Here is a 26,741-nt window from a genome sequence, read left to right as displayed (position 1 = left end):
GATTGCAGTTACTCGGTGCTCCTCTTTAGGATGGATTCAGCTCAGCTGTATCCCCTCACAGCAACCCAGTGCCATGGCAGAACACCGACGTTCTTATCCTATCTTTATTATTATTTATTTCCTTCGTCTGCGCCTCCCTCTTTCTTCCTTTATCCTTCCCTGCTCGCTCCTCTCACGATCCACCTCCCCTGGAGCGCTGCCCCGCCGCAGGCCCGCGCAGACCCACCAGGGCCGTGCGGTGGGGCGTCACGGAAGATCGGCTGGCAGCGCTGGCACGCCCGGGCAGGCTGCCTCAGGAGCACCGTGGCGGGAGAAGCCCGGCTGGCAGCTCCCTTCCCACAGCCAAGGCGGGCTGCTCTCCTCCGCACCAACCTCCGACATGAACCGGTCTCCTCCAAGCGCACGGTTCCAAATGCCCCTAAGCCTCCCTGCCCCTGAGGTGGATCCTCCTTCCCTGCCTCCCGAAGGCCCAGGTGAAGAAGCAGGCGAGCGCCCGCCCTAACGGAGCCCTGCGTGGCCTCCGCGGCTCTTCGCCTCACGCCGAGCCAGCCCAGGCCGCGGCGGGCCCGTCCGCGCCGCCGCTGGAGGGCAGGGAGCGGAGGGGGCGGCGGCGGCGGCGAACGAGGGGCGGGCACTGGCGGGGCCGCGTCCCCGGCGTGTGAGCATGCCGCGCCGGGAGGAGGGCTTCCTCGGCCGGGCCGGGGGAGGTTCGCACTGAAGTTCGGGTCGGGGAGGGAGGAAGGAGGGAGCGCTGCCGGAAGCGGTCGGAGGCGCTGGGAGCCCGCGGAGCGCCGCGGGCAGCATGTAGCCGGGTGACAGCGACGGGAGCGCGCCGCCGCCGACGGCCGTCTGCCTCGCCGCCGAGGGGGCCGGTGCGGCGGGTCGGGAGCCTCTGCGGGGAGGCGGAGGGGGCGGCAGCCTCGCCTCGCCTCGCCTCGCCTCGCCTTTCCACCGCTTTACCCCTCTGCCCTCAGCGCCGTCTCTCGGCGCGGCCCTTCCTCAGCCGCCCGCCCCTTCGCCGCCGGTCGGGGGGCTGCGGCCGCTGCCATGGGGCTGCCCACGCTGGAGTTCAGCGACTCCTACTTGGACAGCCCGGATTTCAGGGAGCGCCTGAAGTGTCACGAGATCGAGCTGGAGAGGACGAACAAGTTCATCAAGGAGCTGATTAAGGACGGCAGCCTCCTCATCGGGGCCCTGCGGAGTGAGTCGGGCGGCGGGGCCGGGGGCGGCGGGCAGGGGAAGGGGCTTCTTTTGTTTGAATGGGCGCCGGGAGCGGGCTCCCCTGCCGGCAGCCGCTGAAAACCGCCTCGTAAACTTTCTCCCCCGCCGTTTCGCCTTCCTTCGCCTCGCCTCGCCTCGCCGGCGGCGGGGCTGGGTGGGTTTCCCCCGGGGGAAGCGGGGGCGGCGCGGGGCCCTGCCCCGGCCCGGGGGCCCGGCCGCGCCCTCCCCGGCGGGGACGGAGGGGCAGCGCGGGGGCGCTGCCGGGGCCGGGGGGAGCGGGCCGGGGCTGGGGCGTGGGGGGGGGTGCCCCGCCTGGGGTTGCGGGGGGAAGAGCCCGGCTTCGGGGCTAGGGGTTGGAAGCCGCCCTGTCGATGGCTGTGCGGACACCAGGCGCGTAGTGCTGCCTGCCGGTGGTCTCCTTCGGGGACCTCGGCTGCTAGTTAGGATAGCGGAGGTGTCCGTAGTAAATGGGGAAAGCAAGACACTGAAGTGAATTTACATGACGAGGGTTTATATTCCCGCCCCCCCGCCCCGTGTCTTTATGTAGTACTTTAACTTTTCTGTGTTTTGGGAGGTTATGAGAGCAGAGGTGAGGATGAAGAGCTGTTAACGCTCCGTGAGGTGAGCGCTGACACCTTCCTGGGGCGCGCAAGCGGCCCTCGCACTTTGAAGAGCAAAAAGGGAAAACGAGGAATTGCCACGAGCGTTACTAGATTCGGCTTGCCCTCTCCTGTGACTCCTACTTGTCTTTAAGTCACTTTGGAGCTCTCTTACCTGTTGTTGCTCAGAGCCTTCCTTCAGGTAGAGCAGAGAAGTAGCTTACAGCTTCTCGTGCTGCAACACGAGATGTTTAAGGAAAAGAGTCACTTTAATCCTTAAGAACATCTGCAACGGTGACACGGTATACTAGTTTTGTAGGGTGAAGGGCAGCAGTACTGCTCTTTACGTGGACAGGGAACAGGTGTTACCATGAGCTCCTTAGCTCATAGCAAACCTAACTGCTGCTAACCTGCAGTCCAAACCCAAAGTTTGTCTCTTTACCTGGGACAGGAGGTCAAATTGTGAAAATTATTTTTGGCCAACAGTAGGATTGACTGTTAATTGTACATGTTCATGCACCAACTGTAAATAGTTTTATTTACAGCATTGCATTTAGATAAAGCAGCTACTGTGTTTTGGAGACTTTTTTTCATATAAGTGCATGTATTTCTGGACATAGCTATTTATGTGAGTAGCTGGATACAAATGTAGTATCTGATGCGAATTTGTATTAAATTCAATAAATTTCTTTATCCATGCCCACAGAATGTGAGATGATGGAATACATAGAAAATGTGTGTGTGTATATATATATAGAGAGAGAGAGCTAAAAACTCAATGGTACGTTTTTCTTTCCAGAGCAAAAAAGTTTCTTTTTCAGTTGTACTTTAGGTCTTTCTCTTTGCTAAAAAGCTTTCTCCATAAAGCAGGAAGTTTGAGATTGTTTTAAGCAGTAAAAATGTAAGTTTTTTTTATTAAAAAAAATTTACTATTACAAGCGTGGTGTCCTATAAGATGGTGTGCACAAAGAGGTTAAGATACCACATGGGTACTTTTTAGACCTGGACTAGCTCTGGAAATTGACTGCTTTTTGTTCCAGATAAAATATGAACAAATACAACTTTCTGTCAGACTGCTGTGTAGAAGGAATATCATTCTTGAGAAGTAATTTAGACCTTGATTCGGAAGTGAGCAATCACATTATTTTTGTGAAGGATACTTGTGAGTTCTTGCTAGGGGTAGACCCTGTATCTACATGTATAACAATTTGCTACCTCATCAAGGAAAATCAATATTTCTCTCAAGTAATGACTACTTAACTTGCAAGTTCCCCTGATTTTTAAAACTTTTTAGTTCAAATGTTATTGTGTTTGACACAATGCTTATTGTACTCTATGTGCAACTTTAAAATGCTCTGTGCTATAGTGTCTTTTAGTCTCAGGAAAATAAGGTCTGCTCTGGTGTAGTATGAAATACTTCTCCTTTTGTTCATTTCAAATCCCTTAGTTTCGTGATCATGCCTTCCACAGAATACTGCCTCAGTCCTTGTATTAGGACAACTGGGGAAATGTCTGGATTTTTCCTCAGCAAAATACAAATCCTGGCATTATACTGTACAGACTCTGGTGTAGGTGCTGCAAGGACAGTGTACCTGGTATGGCAAGTACCACTATTGTTCTTTACTCTAGGAAGAATACGTCTGACTCATTAAAGCAAGCTAGCTACTCTTACTTAGCTTTAAAATCAGTGAAGTGTAAAACACTTGTGCAAGGCCTTTCTTTTTTCTTTAATTGTCTTTGAAAATCTAATCAAACAGTGGAGTAAGTGGTTGATTTAAGTGATGAACTCTTATGATTTGGTCTTTGAATATTAAACAACCTACAAGCCCTGGAGAACAACAGGCATTATTTATATGTTTTCTCTCTTTAGGTCATCTAGAATTTTTTATTTACATATAATTTTGGAGTATCAGTTCTGTTGGAAAAATCCAGACTGTGCTGCAGAACTTCGGTGGAAATGAATTTTGGAACATGTCCTTTCTGACCATGTTTAGAGAAGAGACAGTGAGGCTGACTGAGTGTAGTTAGAAAATACTTAATCTTTTAAAGTTCCCTAAATGTATGATGATATATGTGCATGTGTTTTTTCAGATGAAATTAAACTTATATATTAAAAAAGTTACAAAATATTAATTTGTGCACAATCCAGTATCTAATAAGTTACTGTAAAAATGCAATGTTTATGAATACCTGACAAAAGATTCCACATAAATTGAAGGCAGAACAAATACACTTGATGTAGTATGCAAACGTTTTGCGTTTGAATTATTGGACTGGTCCCAAAATAAGGTCAGACTTTATTTTAATGTGGTTTTCTATGTTCATTTTGAAGAATGCTGCTTTCCAAAGTAGTATGTAGAGCTGTAATACTGTGCTCCATGAAGCATAGTTGACTATTGTGCATGCAGTGAGAGCTGATAATGCTAGGATTGATATCAAATCCTCGGCAGGCTTTTCCTAGCATTTTTTGCGCTTTTTCCTTCACTTTTGAAGTATGTAAGACTATGGGAGTACCTGGAAGAGCACGGATTGTGTGGTCCAGTTAAGTTAGGTGTTAGCATTACACATTACATTTGTGTGGCCATTGTGCTTCCTTCAGCTTTGTCCTACAATTAGTATTTGCAGTGAGAAACTACATTTTTCTTTCTCAAATCAACTAAGGTACCAAATACATTATTATCTCTTGAAAGGCTTAGTTTATGCGTATAATAGATGTTCCTATTACATTAAAAAGTTGTTTTTAAACAGAGATTTAATTCTGTGTGTAGGCACAATTAAGTAGGACTGTAAAGTTTTCTTTGGTGTGCCTGGAGAAGGGTTTCTTTGGTTTCAATTTATGAATTAGAGAAAAAAAAAAAAAAAAACTTTTAGAAAAAAATGATCTACTGGTACAACTGGCCTTCTTGGTTATTAGGTAACTGTTGATTTCATAACTTCTTCAGGCACCTAATTTAGTAGATCTTTCAGATGTAAGTTTAAAGTGCATATGCTTAAATGCTTCACACAGTGAGGTCTAGCTGTAGCTGGACTCTTGAAGCAGAATTGAAATTTTTTCCTTCTCATCGATTCCAACTTGTTTTCAGTTAAAACATCAAGTCTGTTTTTCCTGTACATTTTGCCAGTAGTGTACTTCGTAATTTCTTTGTAGTTGCTTTTGAAAAAGCAACCTAGTCTAGGGCATTGTCATATAGATTATATAGGAAAATTCATTATAGAAATACTTGTATGCTTTTAATTTCCATAATAGGCCTACTGTTCTTCCAAAGTTAATGAATGTTGTATTAAACAATCAAAAAAAATGCATCTTGTACAGGTGATGTCATGGCTTATTGCTGTGCAGAAGCCTTCAGTTTTTCTCTGTGATTTTTGAGGCAGCCGTTAAGTAGTGCTATACCTTTTAAAGTGTTTTAATATGATGCAAACTAATGCAGAGCTGTGGTATAATATAAATAAGATTTAACAGATATCTTTAGGAATTTGTAATTTAGTAGCAATCATTAGTAGTTTTATTTTATTACTTAACACATGAAGAGAGAAACAGGCAGAAGATGGAAATACCATCTTTTGCAGGGGGTGGGGTATTTTTTACAAGGTTTTATAGAAATTCCACACAGAAAGGACTGTCTTGAAACTGGTTTGACATACAGTTTGCAGGGATGATTTTCTGCTCTCATAAACCTAATTGTAAAAATACAGTGATGAACCTGGCTATATATATGGAAATTTTGGGGGTTAGCTGTCTGGAAAAAAAAAAAAAAAAGACAAAATTACAGCATGAGAACCTATGATCTTGTTATCTCTCTTGGGATTTTTTTTTTCACGTTGCCCTCCCCCCTCTCCCCTCGTATCTTTCCAGAGATGCATTTTCCCAGATATCTTGGACTCACATATTTTCATGAGGTTATATCTTTACAATGTCTTTTCCAGATCCCAATTGGAGCAGGACTGAGTTCATTGAATAATAACCGCTGAAGTTTGGTAGCAATCATTTTCTTTTATTAATTTAGATTCTAAGTATAACAACTGATTCTTCATATTCCCTATGTGATACTATGATGGTGAACAAGGAATTATAGAAGTATAGCTTCCTAGTGAGAATTTCAGAAATAAAAAATGGATTGCTTTTAGTTGTTTTAGTAATATAATACAAGACTGCATGACTTGCCTTTCATGTTAAAATTGGATAAGAGGCAGGGCATTACAACAGGTTATATTGCTTGGTCTCTAAATACGTGATTACCCTACCAATTGGGGGGAAAAAAAAAAAATTCCCACCAAAAGGGAAGTTGAAACTTAGTAATTAGCATTAATGTTTTGGAGTCATCTGCTTCCTCGCTGTTCTGTTACTTCTGATAGGCATTTGTACTGTCCTGCTCAACTTCTTCTGAGTTATGTATGGATTATGGATGTAATTTTCAAAAACAGTTCCAACAGTGCTCAGCATTTTATGGAAAGATACCAGCGATAAGCTGGTTCTTGGCCAGAGAAGGAGCTTAATTGCTTCCTCTAGTGTGTAAAGCAGCTGCAGTCTGTATCATACTATCTTTAGCCAAATAAGTATGGAGAACACAAATATTAGTATGTAGTGGACTGCTAGAGAGGGCAGTATTTTCTACCTGTCATGTGATGTTTCATTTTGAACCAAGAATCCCTGCAAGTGAATTCTTATACTGTCAGTAATGACTACTGTCTTAATAAAGTCCTTGAATGACTCAACGTGGGTGTTCTTGTGCCTTAATATTGAAACAGGTATTCCTTAGAGAGATTCTGTAATTAAAGGATGTGAGTTACCAAATGAGTGGGTTTGAGTTTCAAATACCATATGAAATGATATCTCTGCTTTAAGAAAATGTTGTGCAATTTTTTAAATTAGGATTTTCAAACTTTTAAACTGATTTCTGAAAAGATCAAATTTAATCTATTTCTTAATTGGCCAGTTGGCTTGTTGTCTACTGCATGCTTAATTTGCTCTGAATAAGATGAATGAATTCTATTAATAAGAGACCAGCTGCTTCGTGAATATTGTCCTAACTACAATGGAAAACATGATGCTGTGGTCACTGAACTTGTACAGATCTCTTGGGTTTTCATGGGCAGAAATGCTACAGCAACTTGCAGTTTCCTGTGATAGTAAATAACTGTGTATTCATCCTCTGAGAAGAATACAGAGGACAATACAATCCTTCTTTCTACTGAATGATATGTAAAGCAATGCTGTGTCTTTGCCTTTCTATTTTTTCCTATAGTCTCAACACTGTAATTATAAATAAATTTGGAATATAGGGGAATTGGGTATTTAAGGGTATAATGAATTTCCTTTGTTAAATCCAGTCTCCTGCTAGTGTTACATCATGTAATCCCTACTCGTCAAACTCCATTTTGAAACCCATATTTATCCTTACTATTTCTGCTAGAAGGTCGTTGTAGAACCTTGTAACTCTAAGGGTTGACTAAGTCATTAAAAATCAATTGAATCTGGAAATTCAAACTTGTTTATGCTCATTTTCCTTTCACTCAACTTTTCTGCAGTTTACTTGGATTTGCTTGGGGAATAATCACATCCTTTTACTAGACTGAACAAGATGTTCTCATCCTCTCTCCTAAGAGTTTCTCTGTTTTCTTAGTCATTTTAGTAGCTCTTTTCTAAGCCTTTTTGAATTTTCTTTTAAATGTTCAGGATGTTAGAAGTAAAAGTTGATGAAACAAAATTAGTATAATAACATTCACAGGTTTGATCTTTGCTCATTGTATACTGTGAGAACATCAATCATTAAATGAAATCAACGTTTATGGTCTTTTTTGACTATGTGGTGCTATGGATTCCTGAAGTGTGATAAAAGGTGAAAAAGTCTCAGGATCTTATAAGCAGTAGCAATGAAGTAAATTTTAAACTGAAGAAAAATAACGGGACCTTCTTCCATATTAATATGAGATTGAAGTACCGTTGGGCAGTAATCTAACCTCCCATTGGCACCCTGTGAAGTCCAAATAACTTTCATTAAAAAGATAATATATTTCAGAGCAGGTTATGAACTCTGGGCTATGTTACAGTATAGTTTTTCAGATCAGTTGGAAGTTATCAACTTAAATTGCTTCCCTGTCCTGAATTATTCAAACTTGTGTTTCACAGGGCACCAAAAGCTTAAACAACATGTTGTTGTTGCACTGATGATGTTTTGCTTAGTATAATTCAGGCATGGGAAAATAGTATGGAAATTCTGTATGTCTTCAGAAGTCTAATCTTCCTTTAGCTTAATATTCAAAGCAGCATAGAAGGTGCTGCAATGCCTAGGCCATATAGGTGGTTCTACTACTGATGTTACTTGATGCTTTGCAGGTTGCTTAAAAAAGAGTTTTGCATTGTCAGATGTGCGTTGTTGTTTCTGTTTGCAAAGGTACTCTTCTGTTCACTGAAAGATATTACGTAAATGAAAGTAGATACCACCAATAGGATTATTTTTCTCCTTTAAAGAGCCCTTAAGTCATGCAAACATCATGAAAAATAAACCAGGTGACAATAAGAAGAATCAATGTGATTTGATCCCGTAGAATTACAAGGAAAATTAATCCTCTTACTTTAATTATTCTTTGCCTTTTGCGCTTTAGGAAAATCTTTTTTTCTTCTTTTGGTTTCCTGTAGGTGAGGACATCTCAAAATTATTTTTTTGTCTCCCCCCAGCACCCCAAAATTATTTTTTGTCCCCTCCTTTTGTTTTTCTTTTCTCTCTTTTTCCCTCTTTTTTCATAGATGAGAATCCAGTGTTCTGTGTCAGTAATGCCTCCCTGCTCTGTGGTAGCAGCCAAGCTCTCCCAAAGTCAGGCTGGAAATCATAGAATAGAATAGGTTGGGAGGGACCTTTAAAGATCGTCTAGTCCAATTCTCCCTGCAGTGAGCAGGGACTTCAACTGGATCAGAGCCCTGTCTGAAATGTTAAATCAGATTGGTCTCAAAATCAGTCCTCAAATAATGTTGAACAATGGCATCCCTCTTTTTGAGTGTTTGCAACAAAGCATTTTCCTAGTTACTTCTTATATAGATAGCTTCTGTATAAGTTTTCATCTTCTCCACCTCAATTATTGTAGCTTGGTATCATGTGTTTTACTGGTGACTAGTTGATTAGATCTGCTCTGGTGTTGTGGTTTTGGTGGTTGTTTAAAAAAAAAAAAAAATCTTTTGCCTTGTGTAAGAGAGAGATCCACTGATCTAATGCAGTTTACCTTTGATAAGTCTGTGTTGCCTTTCACTCTGTCTCCTATCAGTTTCTAAGCTTTTAATTTTTCTTTCCTTCAAACAGTGTTCTAAATGATTGCTTGATTTTAAGGTTAACCTAATGGAGCATACTTGTTGGATCATTCTCTTTGTTTCTTCAATATAGGCATATATTTCCTATGTTATGAGAGCAGACTCCTTGATTTGACCAATTTAAAAATCTTGGGTATGAAGTCTTGTGTTTTCATGTGTTCGAGTTCTGGTGTTAAATTGTATATGTCCTAACTCTTTTTCTTATTTGTGTGATAGTGTGATAATTTTGCATTTTTAATGTACTCATTCATCTGAATTCCTCCTGCTGTTTTCACACTGGTAACATTGTTGAAAATTGAGGTTGAATATTTATTTTAGTTTGAGTCATACTTTAATCTTTAGGCTGTGTCTGTTTCTGTGTCATCTTTATGGCACATTGGCCTTCTTTGCTCTGTGTTCCCTTTTGGCTTTTATAGATTAAAAAGCTGTTTATCCTTACTTTCTAAATTCTACTTTCTTTTGTCTTTGACTGCACAAAATGATAGTTTTCTAAGTATTAATGTGTTTGTGAAAATGTCTTGAATTAGTTGAAACTACCCGGTGTCTGGTGAGAGTGAATAGGCTTTACCTGCAGCTGCAGGAGTGCCGTAGCAGCACACTGGTAGCTGACTAAGCTCTTGTGCTTCTGAAGTCCCACTAGTTTCTGGTACCAAACCTGGTTATCTTAACGACTTAAAATACATCAATATGCACTTATTGTTGAATACTGATTCCACGCCTCATCATTCCTCACCCAGTCCACAGTCTTCTGCTTACATCTCTATCATTTCTTCACTTAACACCAATTTCATTGTCTTTTACACAGTTGTTGTTGCAACTAACATGTGAATTCAAGGTGACTCATGTTGTACCTTTACAGTTTCTCTGTATACAGTCATGTCTAAATTCAGGTTACCTTAATTACTCCAATGTTGCTTTTCTGAAATGTGGAACTCTTGTTACAGTCTTCTTTCTCTTATTCTTCTGTATAATTTAAAACTTAATGAGCATATGATTACTTAGGTTATTTTTTCAGGCAGGTTTTTGTCAGGTTACATATTCACAAAGCTTATCACAGTCTAGGCCAGTCCCTTACTAAACAAGCCACGTAGGAAGGAAGGCTCACAGTGTATCACGTGAATTGGGTTGTGAATTTGCTTCCCCTGCCCCCTCCCCACTTCAGAACTGTGGTCATAGGTGTTGTCTACTGGATGTCAATAATTGTTCAGTAATTTTGAATTCTTGTATCTCCTATTCTAGCACCTCCGTCTCTGTCCTGTCCTGTGAAGAGTGGTTCAGCTGTCCAGTAGTTCTCCCAGAATTTCTGACCAAAGGAGGTTACTAGAGAGCATCTGTCTGAAGCCACACTTTGCTGTCTAGTTTTAAGCCAGCTCTACTGCTAAAGAAACAAACAGAAAACCTCCAGAGCCTACCCCTTCCTTTTTTCCCACTCTCAGGCCTTGTTTCCACCCCTTTCTGTCCCGTAAGTGGTATTAGCATTGCTGTTTGCTCAGCTGTGTGCCCTACCGGATCAGGGAGCTAAACTAACTGCTAATCTTTGAATAATTTTTCATGAGTCTCAGTTTCCTGATTTGGTTCATTATGCAGCTATGGAAGTGCTCATGCTGGCAGAGTGCAGGGAAAGCTGGGAAAAGAAATGATTGTGGAAGTTGGTGGCTAGGGGGAAGAATATGGACAAGACGTTAAATTATTGTTTGATGGCAGTAACAGCTTAACTGCACATCAAACTATAGCCAAAGTTAATGTACAAGTTTCCAGTGACAGCTAAGTCACATTTGTCTTGTCTTCCCAAAGAATATGATTATTACAGAGCTAAAGAGGTGTGACTTCTGAGCTGTGCTCTTGTGGTGGGTTGACCTTGGCTGGCTGCTGGGTGCCCACCCAGCCACTCTCTCACTGCCCCTCCTCAGCAGGACATGGAGAGAAAATGAGAGACTTGTAAGTTGAGATAAAGACAGGGAAATCAATTGCCAATTACCATTGAGGGCAAAACAGACTAGACTTGGGGAAAATTAATTTTTTTTTCCAGTTAATAACACAATAGAATAATGAGAAATAAAAACACAACTTAAAACACCTTCCCTCCACCCCTCCCTTCTTGCCAGGCTTAACTTCACTCCTAAACAAAATCTTCTACCTCCTCCCTCTGACCAGCATAGGGGGATGGGGACTGTGGTCACTCCATAACACTTCATCTCTGCCACTCCTTCCTCTTCACACTCTTCCCCTGCTCCAGCGAGGGGTACAGTTCTTCACTAAATGATCCAGCATGGGTCATTTCCACAGGGTACAGTCCTTCAGGAACAGACTGCTCCAGTGTGGGTTCTCCACATGCCACAGCTCCTGCCAGAAAACCTGCTCCTGCACATGCTTCTCTCCATAGAAGGTTCCTGCTAGGAGCAGCAGCTTCCCTTAGGGCACACCCACATCCATGCTGTGGCATGGAGTCCTTCCCAGGCTGTAGTGTGGATATCTGCTCCAGCATAGTCCTCCATTGGCTGCAGGTGGACAACTTGCTTCCCCATGATCTTCTCACAGGCTGCAGGGGAATCTGTGCTTCGGCTCCTGGAACACCTCGTCCCCTCTGACTTTGGTATCTGCAGGGCTCTTCCCATCCGGTTTTCTCGGTCCTCTCTCCCAGTTGCTGCACAGTGTTTTTTAAACTTTCTTAAATGCGTTATCACAGAGGTGCCACCGGTTTCTATGATGGGCTCAGCTTTGGGCAGCGGCCGGTCTAGCTTGGAGCCATCTTGTCTGACATGGGGTCAGCTCCTGATGTCTTCTCGCAGAAGCTACTCCTGCAGCCCTCCTCCCCCGCTACCAAAACCTTGCCGTGTAAACCCCATGCAGCTCTTCTCCAAGTACTTCCAGTACTTCTGTCTTCAGAAGAGACACCCTTTGGTTCCCCTTCCGTCAAGCAGCTGCCATCCATGCATTTGATGACTGAGAATTTTTGTTGTTGTTGATGGGGAGAAGTCAATTTATGAAAGGAAAGGAACAGGGGAATGAATTATTTAAAAGCTGCTAAGGCTTGTAACTCTTTTATAATAAATCTTAGATGAGGTGGGCTCTCAGCTGACCTGTTTACTTTTAAGGTTATAATTTTTTTATGATGACCTTGTCCTGCTTTCTGCAAAAAATACTAGGGCAAGAGCCCAGTTGCTTCTAGAAAATTATCAAATATAAAAATAATCTTCACTTTTCTTCCCTAAGTCCTCACCCGTGCTCTTTTTGCATGGCAATGAAACAAGGGCAAAAATTCTTGGTAAAACAAGCAATACATAGGGTAGGGTTTCATAGTAAAGACTTTCTTTTTCAGCCAACTAAGTTCTTTGATTGCTAATTGGAAGTGCACAAGAAGGGATAACTAGCTAAATTTTAACATTTTTTTTCTCCTGTAACAGTTAGATTCATTTGAAGAGGTGGCCAAATGTCAGTGTAAACATGTCCGAATTAGTTCTTAAAAGCTGCAGTTCTTAAAAGTGCAGGTTGTATTTAAATCCAGAACAGACAGATTTACAGTGTTATGGTGTGTGTTGGTGTTCAAAAGCCTTCCTAGATTACTGGTGCAATCAAAGTCTTAGGAACATTTCGATTGTGCCATTCAGAAAGTTTGCATTTCACTTTATGTCCATTCCTTGCATCTTCTCACCCTCTTCTGTCCTACCTTACTTGCCTTTAACCTTTGCTTATGAATAATGAGGAGGAGAGGAGGGAGGGAGAACCCAAGAACTCTGCTTCCTTGGGATGTACTATTTGTATAAACTGTTATTTTAAAGCCATGAATATTGTAGAGGGGTGTTATTTTCCCTCTAAGGCTAAAATGCCTTATAATTTGCAGGAAGCGTGCAGGTTGAACTTGCTTTGAAAAAGATTGCTCCAAGCCTGAGGTCATCTAGTAAAAAAAAAAAAAAAAAAAAAAAAATTGTTCCCTTCTTGAACCTTTTCATGTCTAGCACTACCTCTGCCATTAAAACAAGCTGTATTTGAAGCTGTATATTTGAAGAAAAAATTGAAATATGCTTCCTTGTCCTCTTGCGAATTACTACTTGGCCTGCATCCAGGGAAGCTAGAGGGCTATGGAGTTTACCGTCTGGGAAACTTTGAACTGAGTAAGTCTTGAGCTTGTACTGTAGGAGAGGTAAAATCCCCTCATTCTGGGGAAAGGCAAGAATTGTGAGAACATTTGAGCGACTGCTACAGCTAAAACATGTATGTGCAAAAATATGTGCCTTCGTTCGTAAAGTATTGTCAAGTATTTTACTTTCTAATATAACCTGTACTAACTTGCATACTTCCATATAGAGTCTGTTTTAGCATAGACAAAGAAAAACTATCTCCTTAAATACAAATTATAGTTAGCTTGTAATAAAGACTTCAATTTGCTCTGTGTACCCAGAAATACTTTTGTGAGTCTTCCTCGGTGATGTGTTATTCATATAAAAGGCTTATTAATAGTTGTCAGTCAATGCCTTCGAGAGCTGGGGATTGACACTCTGCAGTATCTTGTGTTGGGTTCTCCATCTGAGTCGTGCTCTGAGGAGCCTGGCAGTGGAGACCAGTAGAGGTCTGATAGCTCAAAACAGACCTGAGGAAAAGAATTGATACTTTTCATTGGTAACAGATCCAGTTAAACAGGACTTGGTTTAAGCCACAACAAAGTATGTGGGGTTAAAATATTTTTTTTTAATATTAATTTTTGATTAACCATGTGCACATATTTTTCCTGAAATGTACTATGCCTAGTGTTGCCTTTCCCGCCCCCCCCCTCCCAGTTTTGGCATATTCTTGTCCAAGCCTGCTGGTAAAATTAGGAAAAAATAGTGCAGTTTGTAAGCAACATGAATGCCTGAAGAGATGTTTTTTGACTCATAAATCTCCATTGCGGAATTACTAACTGGGTATATTGTACAGATTGGATATTAGGATATGTTACCTTAATTTCATAAATTTGTTGATGTAATTCAGTGCAACTGAAGTAGCAAGGAAGTGAATGCGCTTCAGCTCCTCAGCTTAGTTTCTTCTTGGTAACTGCCAGTGCTTTGCTCTAGTTTTTAGAGGGAATTCTCTTGCTACTGCTTTTTGTTGTTAAATTGTATGGTGAGACTTCTGTGTTGGAAAACTTGATTTTCTCTTTTGAGAGTTGAAAATAAAATTGTTAGAATCACAGCAAATATCACTCTTTGTTCTTGCATAATGTTTGGGGATGTTTTCAACAAGTCAAGAAATAGGGAATGTGGCATGCCTACAGGCCAGTTAACACTGCCTGTGAAAAGCAGTTGGTTGGTGGAGGAGGAAGAGTATATTTAATAAGCTGAACATGGGCTTGCAGACTGACAGATGCCAGAAATGTATGACCCCTGCAAGTGTAATTTGAAGGGTTTTATGAATATTGGCTGTATTTGTTGCATTTATGGGTGTTGAGTCTGGTCCTGCTGCTTGTCTTCAGGAGAGTGCTGAAAAGCTGTGAAGAGTCAGAGACGGCCCTTTGAACATACGAAGAGCATATGAAAATGCTCAAGCTCCTTGGAAACCACAAGCACCATAAAGCATGGTTTTTGCAGTTGCTTAATCCAAAGAGCAACTTAAAGATTTATTTATATCACAGAAAAGAATCTTGATGGAAAGTTTCTCTATCTAACAGACCAAGGCATATGAAGATCCAACCGTTGGCAGAAGCTATACAAATTAAGATTAAAAATGTGCAACTGTAAATCTAGTTAGATATTTCCTTAAGACTGTGATGGACTTTCCATCGCTGGAAACTCTTAAATTGTTTGGATTTCTTTTTTTTTTTTTTTTTTTTTTCCAAGATGCAGTCCCATTCACTGTTGGACTTGAAGTATTAAGTCCTCAAACTCCTGTTCAGTGGTGGCTGGGCTTGTTCATCACATTGGTTCCTTCTTGCCTTAGAAAGAAACTTTTTCAGTCTACTTTCAAGTCTTCAAGTTTACATTACTTGAATGTACATGTGTATATGGAACTTTGAAATATGGGAAGACTACATCCTTAAGACACTTTAATGTTTCTCATGTTTTAAAATGCTTTCAAGTGAGCTTCAGATGGTTCCTTCTGGTACCCTCCTTACTTCGGTGCCATGCTGTAATAACTATCTTGGGGGGTGGTTTTGGTATGTGGTTTTGGTGGGTCTGGTGTTTTTTTTTTTTGGTTGGTTGGTTTTGGTGGTAGGTTTGTTTTTTTTCTCGTCTTTTCCCCTTCTTAGTTTTAAATACTAGAGTGGATGGCTTATTTTAGTGTTTATACACGCATGCGCAAATATGCGTTGAAACAAAACCAAATAGTTGAAGATGTAATACTACCTTTATTTCTACATATACAGATGCTAAATAAATATGTTCAGTTCAAGTTGCTATGCTTACAGGTATGTAAAGGTAGCAAAACTAACATTTTTGAAAGATCCTTAGTATTAGCAAAAGTGGGGTTACGAGTTTAGCTTTGTTAGCTTCTTGAGATACAGATTGTCTGAAGTACTTCAGACATCTTAAAATTCTCATAGTTCTTGTATATCCATTGTCATCTACCACCATGACTGGTTTAATCAGAAAATGGACACATACACTGCTTTAAAAACCCAGAAGTGTGTCTCCAGGCAAATTCTTGTAGGCATAAATGTAAGGCTTGGCAATAGACTTAATGAAGTTTTCTCACAAATACAGTCGGTGTGGTTGGCTATTTGCTGTGTGAGCTTAGAGCTGCTGCATCTTCATGCTGTTTGGGAGCCTAAAGGTCAAATGAGAAATGCAAAATATTTCATTTTATGAAGAGGGGTGTAGGCACAGCAGTACATTTCCTGTTTACGTAGCCAAATCTTCTTTGTATGCTGAGAGATTCCCTGATACACTCATGCAGGATTTTTGAATTTGCACTTTAAGCTGTAACTTTTGTTGCTTAGCTTATTGAAAATGCCATCATCTGCACCTTAGCCAATATGATGCAACTCATTTTCCTGTGGAGAAGGGAAGTGAGAAGATGTTCATCTAAGTCTTACCACCTTTTGTTTATTGCTAGATTGCAGGATTGAGGATGAAAATGTTAAGGCCATGTTTAAGTCATTTATTTATAATTTCTTTTTCGTGTTTCATTGGGAAGTGAAAAAAATACAAGTTTTGTAACAGGTACAGTTTCCCGGTTCTTCTTCCCCTTACGCCAAGAGACAAGTTGGTCTCAGGTCTAAGTAAATTTAACCCAGAAATTCACAGGATCCACTCACTTCCTTCGGTTCCATACAAACTGAAGAACTGCTGACTTTTATATTCTTGTACAGTTTTGATAACTACTCGTAATACTACTCTCTCTGTTTAGTGCTTTCTCTATTAAATTTGACTACAGCAGGTTAAAAATGTGATTATTCTTATTAATGAAATAAGTTGCCACAGCACAGCAATGATGTAATTCTTTGGTTTGTTGATTCAGTTCTTTTACTCTTGTCTCTTAATGCAACATATCCCAAATCTCCCTGGGAGTGGTAATCATCTTAAATTGACAAAAATAACATTGCAAATCATGTCTCTTTTTTTTTTTTTTTTTTTTTTTTTTACCAGTTTTCTGACACTTTCCAAATACTTTGTCAGTAAAATATGCATTATGCTAACTGTCCTATTGTCATTGGCACTGCAGAGCCTCTTTCATTTGTCTTTGGTGTTTTCAATGCACCTTGAGACCTTAAGACTATTTTACAATAAAAACTCACTGTCGTGCCTATTTTTGCCACTTGCCTTGAGGAGTCATTATGAAGCACTGAGCACCGTGTTGCTGGATTAAGCATCAATCTTGCAATATTTTCTTGAACATTTAATGTACCCAAAGGAATTTCACGGTATTTTGACAACCACTTCTCTTGTCCCTTTGTAAATTAAAACGGCATTTAGGCAATGATATATTTGTACAAATGGAACGAAGTACAAGACAGCAGTGTTATTCTTATTAGTGAACGGTAGTGGTTGGGGGGGTGATGTTTTAGTGGCTTGATGGGGGGTTTTGTTGATTTTTTTTTTTTCCTGTTTTTATTTTTATTTTTATTTTTTTTCTCTTTGTGGGGTATGCGGGAGGGGCTGAGTGCAGTGAATAGGGACAGGGACTACAAGGTTCTGTACCAGTGGGAATTGGAGTTTCTGGATATCAAGTGCCACGTCTGGATTCTTGGCAGGTATAAAAATTGGACCAGTTGAACACCCAGTTCTTGCTTTCTTCTTGTCTTAGCTGTCCCACAGTGAAATAAAGCCTGTGGTTTAGGGGGATTTATCTTCTTTAATTTCTCCCCATATTTGTCTGTAGAGAGAGTAATTTTGTATGCTGTGCCTTTTGCTGTATATATGTGGGTATTTAACTTAAGCGGCAATGAAGTATTACAGGGAATTTAACTTCCATCTCAATTTCTATATATGGCTTTAGTTTAACATAAAGAACCATTATCTATAAATGTGTTAAATACCATTTTAAAAAAGTTACTTGAATTTGTTTGATTTGAGTACTTCTGAAAAAGGCATTTTTTTTAGTGTAGGAAGGGGATCCTGAAACAGATGATTAGTACTTTTTTAATAAAATTGCAGAGGAGTTCAGCATTTTTTTTTCTGATGCTAAATGGATGATTCAGATAACACTTATTATCAGTGCAGTAGAACTTGTACTGCTGTATGTCATACTGTCCAGTAGAAGTTTTGTCGTGCTGTTTTATTAAACGTTATGAAAAGTATGTTGTCTCTTTAAATATGAAGTCTGATACTCCATTAGCTCCTTATTCATTCCAATGCAAGGACTGTATTTGTGCCTCTCTGAGAAACTTAAGAGGAGGGATTTATGGTGTTTTTAGTATATGAGAGATCCAGAGCTACTACGTGGAACTTGGTCTCTACAAAAGACGGTTTCTGCTTCTAAAAGGATGTCAAGTATACAGAAAGGCTTTTTGGTGTTTGGTTTGTTTGGTTTTTTGTTGTTTTTTTTTTAAACAAACATACAAAAAATCTTAAAGTGGCAAGCCACAACAGCTTTTCCACTTGTGCAAAACGTGTTTGTTTCCCCATGGAAGAAATTAATGCAATCAGTAATTAAGTCCTATTATTACTGAAATAAAAGTTTCAAATTTTGTGAGGCTACTTTACAGATGTCTCAGCATCTCTGCAGTCTCAGCAGAGCCATGCACTATGCCTTCAGACCTCTGCAATAAAACTGACCAGTTGGTGATGCAATGCAAAAGTACTTAGCTTCTAAAACATGTCAAATGAAGAGAACCTCTAAATTTAGGTAGTCTTCTGCTAAAGTTCTCCCAAGTGTCCTCAGATAATCCCTTTTCAGAAGTGGCTTTATCTAACCTGGGTTTCAATCCAGGTGTCCTGTTAGGCTCCACAACAGCCTGTGACAGCAGGCTGGGAGTTTCATGATTTAAGTATGCATTGCAGGGGCAAAAGTTCGTCCTTTGTTGTATGCCTGCTGCTTGGTTATTTTATCTGATGATGACAATTTTTATCCTATGAGAAATAGTTAACTGTTGCCTGTATGCATTGCCTATCCTATTCATGTGGGTTTGGATTTTTTTTGAAGACCTTTCTTTTCTTTTTTCTTCCTGGCAGGTTTTGTTCCCCAGCTACTCTGAAAAGTTCTAGTCTAGTTAGTTTCTGCTTTTAAATAATCAAATCTGTCTGTTTGGTTGTCCTTTGTCAACCGTCTTTGTGCCTTCTTCATGGTAACTGTCCCCTTTCTGAGGTGGACTGCAAGAAACTTCATGGAATATTCAAGATGTGAATGTATCAAATAATGGTATTTTCTACTTTGTGCTTTCTTTCTCTAATAAGCGTTTTTGTTTTTTTTTTTTTTTTTGTTGTTGTTGTTACTGATCATAGAGCTGACATTGTAATAGAACTGCTTACAGCAATTCCAAGATCTTTCCAGAATATTAAAGCTAACGTAAATCCCACACTATGTGGATGTAATTGTGATTATTGTTTCCCATGTGCATTAGTGTGTGCTTCCTAAATTTCATTTCTGTCTATCTTCTTACCTTCCTGACGTTTAAGGTTGTGAGATCCTTCTGCTGCTTTTAAGGAAAGGAAAAAATGAAAGTTGATTATAAACATTTATATTAGCAGCAAGATATGGTACTTGGTGTTAACACCCTTTTTCCAATCTGATCTCCAGATTTTTTGATGGCTCTGATGAGGCTCCTTTGAGATCCAGAAAGGAATTATTTGTCAGGAAAGAGAAATGTCAATAGTGATGATCCAGAAAATCTACTAAAGTTCCATTCTGTTATAAGAAGCTGCAACTGAGTCAAGTACTTATTCATGTCTGTGCACTGGTGGTTGCGAAACCAGTTTGGTAGGTCTATCCCGTGAGATTCCAGATAATTGAATATTTTACTGGCTTAAAGCCCACATCATCTTGTGTTTCTTTTGAGATGAATACTCTCACTCAGCTGGAATATGCACTTTGCAGAGTTCAGTACTTAGCAGAACTGAAGCTTTAAGAGAAGAGTCTTCTGCTACATTCCCTGCAGCTCTACTACTGCCCTACCTTCATCCTTAAATGAAAAGATTTGTTTGGATTGCAAAATATTGTGAGGATTATGTAGATTGCTAATGAAATTTTCAGGAGCATGGAGGAACAAGAGCTAAAAGCTCTTGAATTCTCACTGGAATGTGATTTTCAGAAATATTTGTCTCTTCACTCAAAAAGCCATTGTGCAAGCACTCCTTGGTATTCTTCTTTCTTTTTTTTCCATCCAGGTGAGGTATGTGCACGATAGGGAGTAGTTTTCGTTAATGTCTTCATCATTTGTCTGGTTCTGCTATTGTGGGGTGTTTTTCTTGGTTTTGTCAATGAATAGAAACACTACTTGACAATACCAATTCTAATGTATGAAGCATTTTGGAGGAAGTTCTGTGGGATCAGTGATGATGATTTGATCCTTTTGGAGCTGTAGTTGTGTGGGATCAATGATGATGATTTGATCCTTTTGGAGCTGTAGTCAGCCACCTCTTCTGCTGAGTGTGAGAGCTCTAGGCAGCCACTCTTCTTTTGTCATTATGTACCATATGCCATATTGAAACGGATACTGAACTCTTAAAACTGGTTTTGAGGCCCTTGGCTTCTGGACTCTTTCTCCTTTTCCTCCATTACACCCTCCCTAGAAAAATAATAACCCATAGACAGAATGCATCTCCCCCCTCCCCCCACCCCCCCCAGTAGCTTAATAAAGCTTGAGAGTGACTTGGTGGTTATCTGCAAATACTGAAAGGATAACATGAGGAGAGAAGTGATTTTTGAGAAGTGATTTTGGAGTTGTTAGTCAGTGGTGTCTGAGGGGTCTTCCTACTTACAATTCACAATTCTGCTGAATTTTTTATTAAACTGACTGCCCCTTCTGTGGCATTCTGCTCTCTGTAAATTATGCATTCAAATGAGGGCAGTAAAAACAGTAACTGAATAGACATTGTCCGAGCAGGCAGGTTTTTGGAAGGTAAGATGACAGTAGCATCGAAGACTAATTTTTACCCCTTTGTTTGTTGGAGAGGTTTTGGACTAAGTTGCAGAGAGAAACTCAGTGTTAGCATTTGAAAATGGAGAAGTATTTGAAAAGGTGGTGTGAAGGGGGTTCAAGAAGAAAGGAGTAATCTTTGGGACTAAACTAACCAGAAAACGTCAACTAGGTTCAGTTTTCGGGATTCCAGGCAAAGGGGAGAAGGGAAAGCCATCTCGGATACCAGAGGTTGTTCAAACCCTGACAGTTTAGGAAATACTAATCATGACAGTGCAACGTGCGCTTTTAGTAAATATCTATACTTCTTCTGTGCTTTCAGCAAAAGATTAGACTGTATTTTTGCCCCCTCTTCCTGCTTCAGAATTAATTCTCAGGACTTGTTCTCCTTTTCAAGATACAGTCCTGAGGAAGAATTATATAAATGATGCCTTGCAGGGAAGAATTTGTTTTAGTAATTCCAGACTTAAAAAATATGCTAGACTTTCTCAGTACACTTGGGAGTGAACACCCAGAAGATGATGAACGATATCTAGTAAAATATTTCCCCGTTACGGCCTTTAGGTGTACCACTAGGAATTTTTTTGAAGATGTCAGAATCTTACACTATTAGAGACTTAATAGCTCTGCTCTTGTGCTTATCTAGAGTGATTCTAGAACATTGTGAAAATATGTTCTGCAAAGGACAGAAGTATTTAGCGAAGTTACATTTCAACATAAATACAAAATTATATTACAAAATTTTTGTCACTTGTGCATACAGATTCCTGCAATGCTTAATTAAATGATCAAATGCTGTTTTTTAAAGGCCAAGTAATAAATAAGTTTTCTGCCTATCACTTTTTAATGGAGACTATGTACTGTGTCTCTACTATCTCTTGAGTTTGTTACAGCAATCTTCATTCTGTGCGTAATTTCCAATTAATGCTAGGTCTGTCGTTCTGTTACTGTACAGTTCTTACTGAAAGAAAAACCTGTCTTATATTTTGAGGTTATCTTTTGTTACCTTGAATCTTGTCTGTGTTGAATAGCCTTCTGCATTTGGTTTTAAAATAACTTGTGTCAGTGATCAGTTTTATCGGGAAGAGTTCTTCCAGGCCCTGCTGCAGTCAAGTAGACGATGGTGAAAAGGAAATGTTCAACTATCTGTGCTGTTTTCTACTATTGCAGTAAATGTACTCTTAATTAATTTTTCCTGCAATAATCATTTACACATACACTTGAAAGTTACCAGAGCTTCAACCTATAACTCTTAAGCAAAATTTCTCAAGCCTGTCTGCTTTGCTTCTAAGTGGGGAGATGTTGAAAAACAGAATCTATTATTCACACCAGGAAACATGTTGTTTTTTCATTCAGTACCACAGAAACAGGAATTATAAAATCACTTTGTTAGGTATATTTCAGGAAGCTATATACCAACTAGTAACGTTAGCAGCTGCATAATCTCTTAGCCACTGAAAAATTCAGTTCAAGAAAACTTCCTAAGCTGAAAACTTTACTAAATTTTGCTGCTAAGGTGGAACTTTTGAAGGTTATTACTGGATTTTGTTTTTCTTTGAGGGAAGAGAAGTTTCATTTTTCATGTTAGAAATAGGAGGAGAAAAAAAAAAGGCAACCTGAGTGTCATTACTGAAAAATTGGCACTGTAAGTCACATTTTTTTGACTTAGTTGGTGCTCTTTTTCTTAGTAACTATGTATGTATTTTGGTGGCCTCTAAAACCAACAGGAAAATAATGCTCAATAAGGCTATTTATGTCAAACTTAATATTAGTTCTCTCATCCATATTATTTACGATTGCTGCTTCCCACACTAATTTTAAGCATGGTCTTTACCCAGTTCATAATTAATATTCCACAGTGATCTTTTTTTTTTTTTTTTTTTTTCCTCTTATCCGGCCATTATGAAAATTGACAGCAGAACACAGGATTAATTTATATATTTAGTTTAAGGCTATGATATCAAAGTTAAACTTATTAGCTTTTTGGCTGCTAAGTAATGAGCGTGACCAGCTTGCATTGAGGTACCTCCGATTATATCAGTGTTCTGGGTTCTTGTCTGTAGCAGAGTAGACCCTAGGAGTATTGTTTTGTATTGAGAGATGCTTGTAAAAGGATTTAGTGCGCCTGTTTTCATGAATAATTGGCTTGATAAGAGGTGTTACAATTCATTGTATGTTTAGGGAGCCAGAGAATCACAATCCTTAATGGGTGAGCTATTACAACAGTCAGCAGGAGTCATTATGTCACATCTGTACAATGTGGAGATTGGGGGTCCTTAATTCAGAAACAATTAACAAAACAGAATTGATTCCTTTGGAGAAACTATGTATTGTCCTGCACGTTAGACCCAAAGATATCTGTAAAACCATCTGCTTATTGGATGCTGCAATTTTAAATAAAATAATAAAAAATAATAATTTTAAAAAAAACCTATTCAGTGCTACATTTTTCTCCTCTTGTGGCCGATATTTTAATGTGCTCTGTTTGCTTATGCCAAGGAAACTAATATGAATGTTTTGGGAAGAAGTTGTTTAACTTGGCTACTCATGCAGTCTCTTGGGTCATTAAAAGATCTTAAGCTGTTCATTGATTCATATTTACTTACGTGTTCAACTGGAGATGAAACAGGATTATCATCAATACGCACTGAGCTCTGAAAGGACCATCCGTTGCAGTTAAGCATTTTACACGTTCATGAAAAGAAAAAATACTGCATTTGGAAAGCAATGTCCAAAATCCAGACTACCATGTTTGTGCTCTCTGTTTGGTTTATGTTGCTCTTTGTAAACAACAGATGTTGCTTGGACTAACTGAAACTTTTTTCTCTGCAGAGAATTCCGGTTCTGTTTTAAAAAGAATTGATGATTTCAGAATTGCATCCAGTTACAGAACTTGTTTGGTCTTAATCTTGCTAAGATTTCCCATGTTTTTATAAAAAGTATAACTTCATGGAAATGTTCCCACTTGTATTGAATGGAGGATAGAGAAGCCAATACGTTAAGTGCTGCTGGGCTTTTGAAATGGAATCTACTACTCCTTTAAGCTGCTTTTTATTGAGAAAAGGGAAAGGCGGGTGTGCTGGAATGGAAATCCATCCAGCCAACAAACTGTGAGCCATGCAAAGCTTGTGCTCCAAGTGCAACTTCTGACAGCATGCTGGAAGGAAAATGATGTTATGGTGATGTAAGGGACATTCTGCAGTCAGTCTTTGGATAAAAATACAGTCCTAGGGTTAAACACCAAATTTTTATTTATGAATACCTTTATAACAAATAACTGGTTCAGGCTCAGAGTATTTCTATTTTTTTCTTCATCCTCCCAATGAATTACTGACTTACTGACTTATTACTGACTTTTCAACTCTGTGTGGAAACGAGATGGGTGGATATTTTCCAGAAGCATTGTTATCAGCTATTCCAGTTCTGTTTTGTATCTTTCAAGCAGGAGATTTTCCCATTTCTTTTGGAGAAAACCTGTCTGGGCTTCCTGTAGAACTTGCATGAAAACAAAGATGCTCTCTGTTTTCTGTCTCTTCAATATTCCCCTGAATATTGCTGCTTGAGATTGAGATGTGATGAGGTTAGATTGAAACCTTGGTGGGAATTAACATGATTTTGTGAAAGAGAAATAAAATTCTGCAGCACCTGAAAACTAATGGAAACATTTTATATGCAAAACCCCTATATTAAAGTTATTAAAATGTAAACTGTTCCAATTAAGAAACATCAGAGTTTAATTGTGTGAACCTTAATTTTTCTGTCCTGGTTTTGTTCCAGTCTTTTTTTGTTCTTCTAAAGATGCTTGAACTAAAGTTTAACAAGTGACTGTTAAGTAAGCAAGCGTGTTTGTGTGTGGCGTGTTCCTTATTTTCCTGGGGACTGACTTGAAACAGATATAGAGCACTAACTGCTGCAGCTGCAGTAACAGGGCATTCTGTAGGGGCTGCATTAAACCGGTCAAAACAAGGTTGTGTTGCTCCTTTTTTTTTTTTTTTTTTTTCTTCTTTCCTTTTTAATGTAATTAGCGGTTTGTTCTCTCCTTTTAATATAAAACTTTTTTTTTTTTTAAAAATTATGCCCCCTTGGAAGACAAAAGTTGCAGTTTTTGTGGGGACAGGGAAGTGTGAGGAGCTGCATTCTTTCCAGCTCTGGTTAGCATCTCCTGGTCCGAAGGAATGCCATCTGCAAGAATGGGCATGAAGCAAGGACCCACAAGGTCTGCCTAATCACCAGTTCAGTGTGTGGCCTTAGGCTCTCTTGCTTTCAGCATCTCCATCTGTCAAATAGGGTAATGGTGCTGCATATAACATAGAAATATCCTTCTTGTACTGTCTTTCTAGACTTGGCTTGCATGAAGGCTGAGATAATTCTGTATTCATGACAAGACGTGGATGGTATGCAGTAAGCAATAGTGAGAGGAGAGGAGAGAGCAATACTGAACTCTGAGGGGAAAAAACCAAGGGTTGAATAATTGTCCACATTGTTACCACCCTCATGCTAAGAATTAAGTTAGAAAAAGTTTTGAAGGAAGAGGGTGAAGATAATATGTGTGTGCAAGCACAGAGTGTGAAAGGAGTAAAGCTGTATAATCAGTCTTCCCTTAAGCCATTTGGACTTGGTAGCCCAAATGAACTTTTGCTAGCTATTTATTTATTAATGCAGTTAATTTTACTGTTAAAAGTTGTGCTCATAGCACAAATCGCTAAACAATTCCTTGCTGGAAGAATTACAGCCTTGTAATACAGCTAAAGGCACAGCGGTCCATCTCCTCTGGCTCTGGAGCAGAGATGATACAGCCTCCAACTACCCATCGTTGCTCTTCCTCTGGAGAACATCTCCCATGGTTCAGCCAGCAAGATAGAACATCTTCGTGATCCTTAATTTTGCAGCACTAACTCAGCTCTTCCTTCTTCTTTGTTGTCTGTTGCTAAGATAGGTGACCCTAGATAGGTGACTGAAGAATGCTTACCCGTGATGGTGTATTGGCTCATCCATGAGAGTGATAACCTCCTACTAGCAGATGGTGGTAATCAGCTAACGGTGTCTTGAGTCATTCAAGCTATTGCAAAACGTACGTGACCAAATCTTACTACAGAGAGTATAAGAACAACTGTGCTGGGCCGGACCTGAGTTTTATCTGGTGTTATATCCTGTCTCTAGATATGAGCAAGTGTTGTGTTGCGAGTTGTGTTTTTTCTCTCATGCACAGCACTGACTGTCTTGGGTAGAGAATAAGAGCAGGCAGAATGTAGTGATACTTCTGCTGCCCCTGGTGGTTTGGGGTTTGAAGATTTCCTGAGCAAAGGGTTATGTCTTTAATAGCTCTCGGTGGATTTTTCTTCTGTGAACTCGTCTAGTCCTTTCTTGAACCCACATAAATTTTTAATATCCACAGCATCCGGTGGTCGGGAGCTTCATGATTTAACTATGCATTTTACATCATCTTCTTGCATTTAAGCATCTTCTTTCTTTGTTTTGAGCTTGCTTCTTGCCATGTTAGATAGCTTTTTGTTTTCACTTTGGAAGAGACAGCCACCGTTTCTGTACTGCTTGTGAATTTGTAGGACTCCTGTGGCCCTCCAGTTGTCTTTTTCAGGCTGATGACTGTGATTGTGTCTCTTTAAATAAGATATTCTTACTGTTATTTACCTTTCCCTCATTTCCCTGTACCTTTCCCAGGTATTTTGGGGTGCTGTCAAGGAGTAAGACAAAATCTGTACGTAATGTTTAAATGCAGGCGTCTCGTGGATTGATGGAGTGTCATTAATGATACTTTTGTTTCTGTTCCTTTTTCCTGATTTCAAATAATTACTAATATTTAATTTGTTTATTGACTGGACCCAAGTGTAGAGTAATGAAACAACCTAGTTATTATTTATCTGTTTCAATGACAAGGTCTCATTCGCGAGTGATAATAGCTAGTTCAGAACTCATTACACATGCCGTAATATAAACACTACTAGTACTAATGGATGGTAAGATTATTAATTAAAGGATATCACTCTGCCAGGAAGATAACAAGAGGATGCTGTCATATGTTCCTAAATCTTTTTGTGACAGCAAAGTAGAACAAAATTCCAGAGAATTAAAAGTTGAAAAAAATAGTAAATGAAATGTGTAGAAGCCT

At 39.6% G+C, this 26,741-nt stretch overlaps 1 protein-coding gene across 1 annotated transcript in view; it reads left to right on the top strand.

The window, feature by feature from the left end:
• The first annotated feature begins 1,040 nt into the window (after positions 1 to 1,040).
• ARHGAP42 (Rho GTPase activating protein 42) overlaps positions 1,041 to 26,741 on the top strand; it is a 167,614-nt gene continuing 141,913 nt past the window's right edge. The window contains exon 1 of the mRNA XM_082483163.1: positions 1,041 to 1,201. Within this exon, the coding sequence (XP_082339289.1) occupies positions 1,048 to 1,201 (154 nt within the window). The 5' untranslated portion in view covers positions 1,041 to 1,047. The remainder of the gene's footprint in view (positions 1,202 to 26,741) is intronic.

This window comes from Vanellus vanellus, assembly GCF_965231255.1.
Source record: "Vanellus vanellus genome assembly, chromosome: 1".
Classification (NCBI taxonomy): domain Eukaryota; kingdom Metazoa; phylum Chordata; class Aves; order Charadriiformes; family Charadriidae; genus Vanellus; species Vanellus vanellus.
The sequence above is the reverse complement of the archived record's forward strand: the minus strand, read 5'-3'. Positions and strand labels throughout refer to the sequence as shown.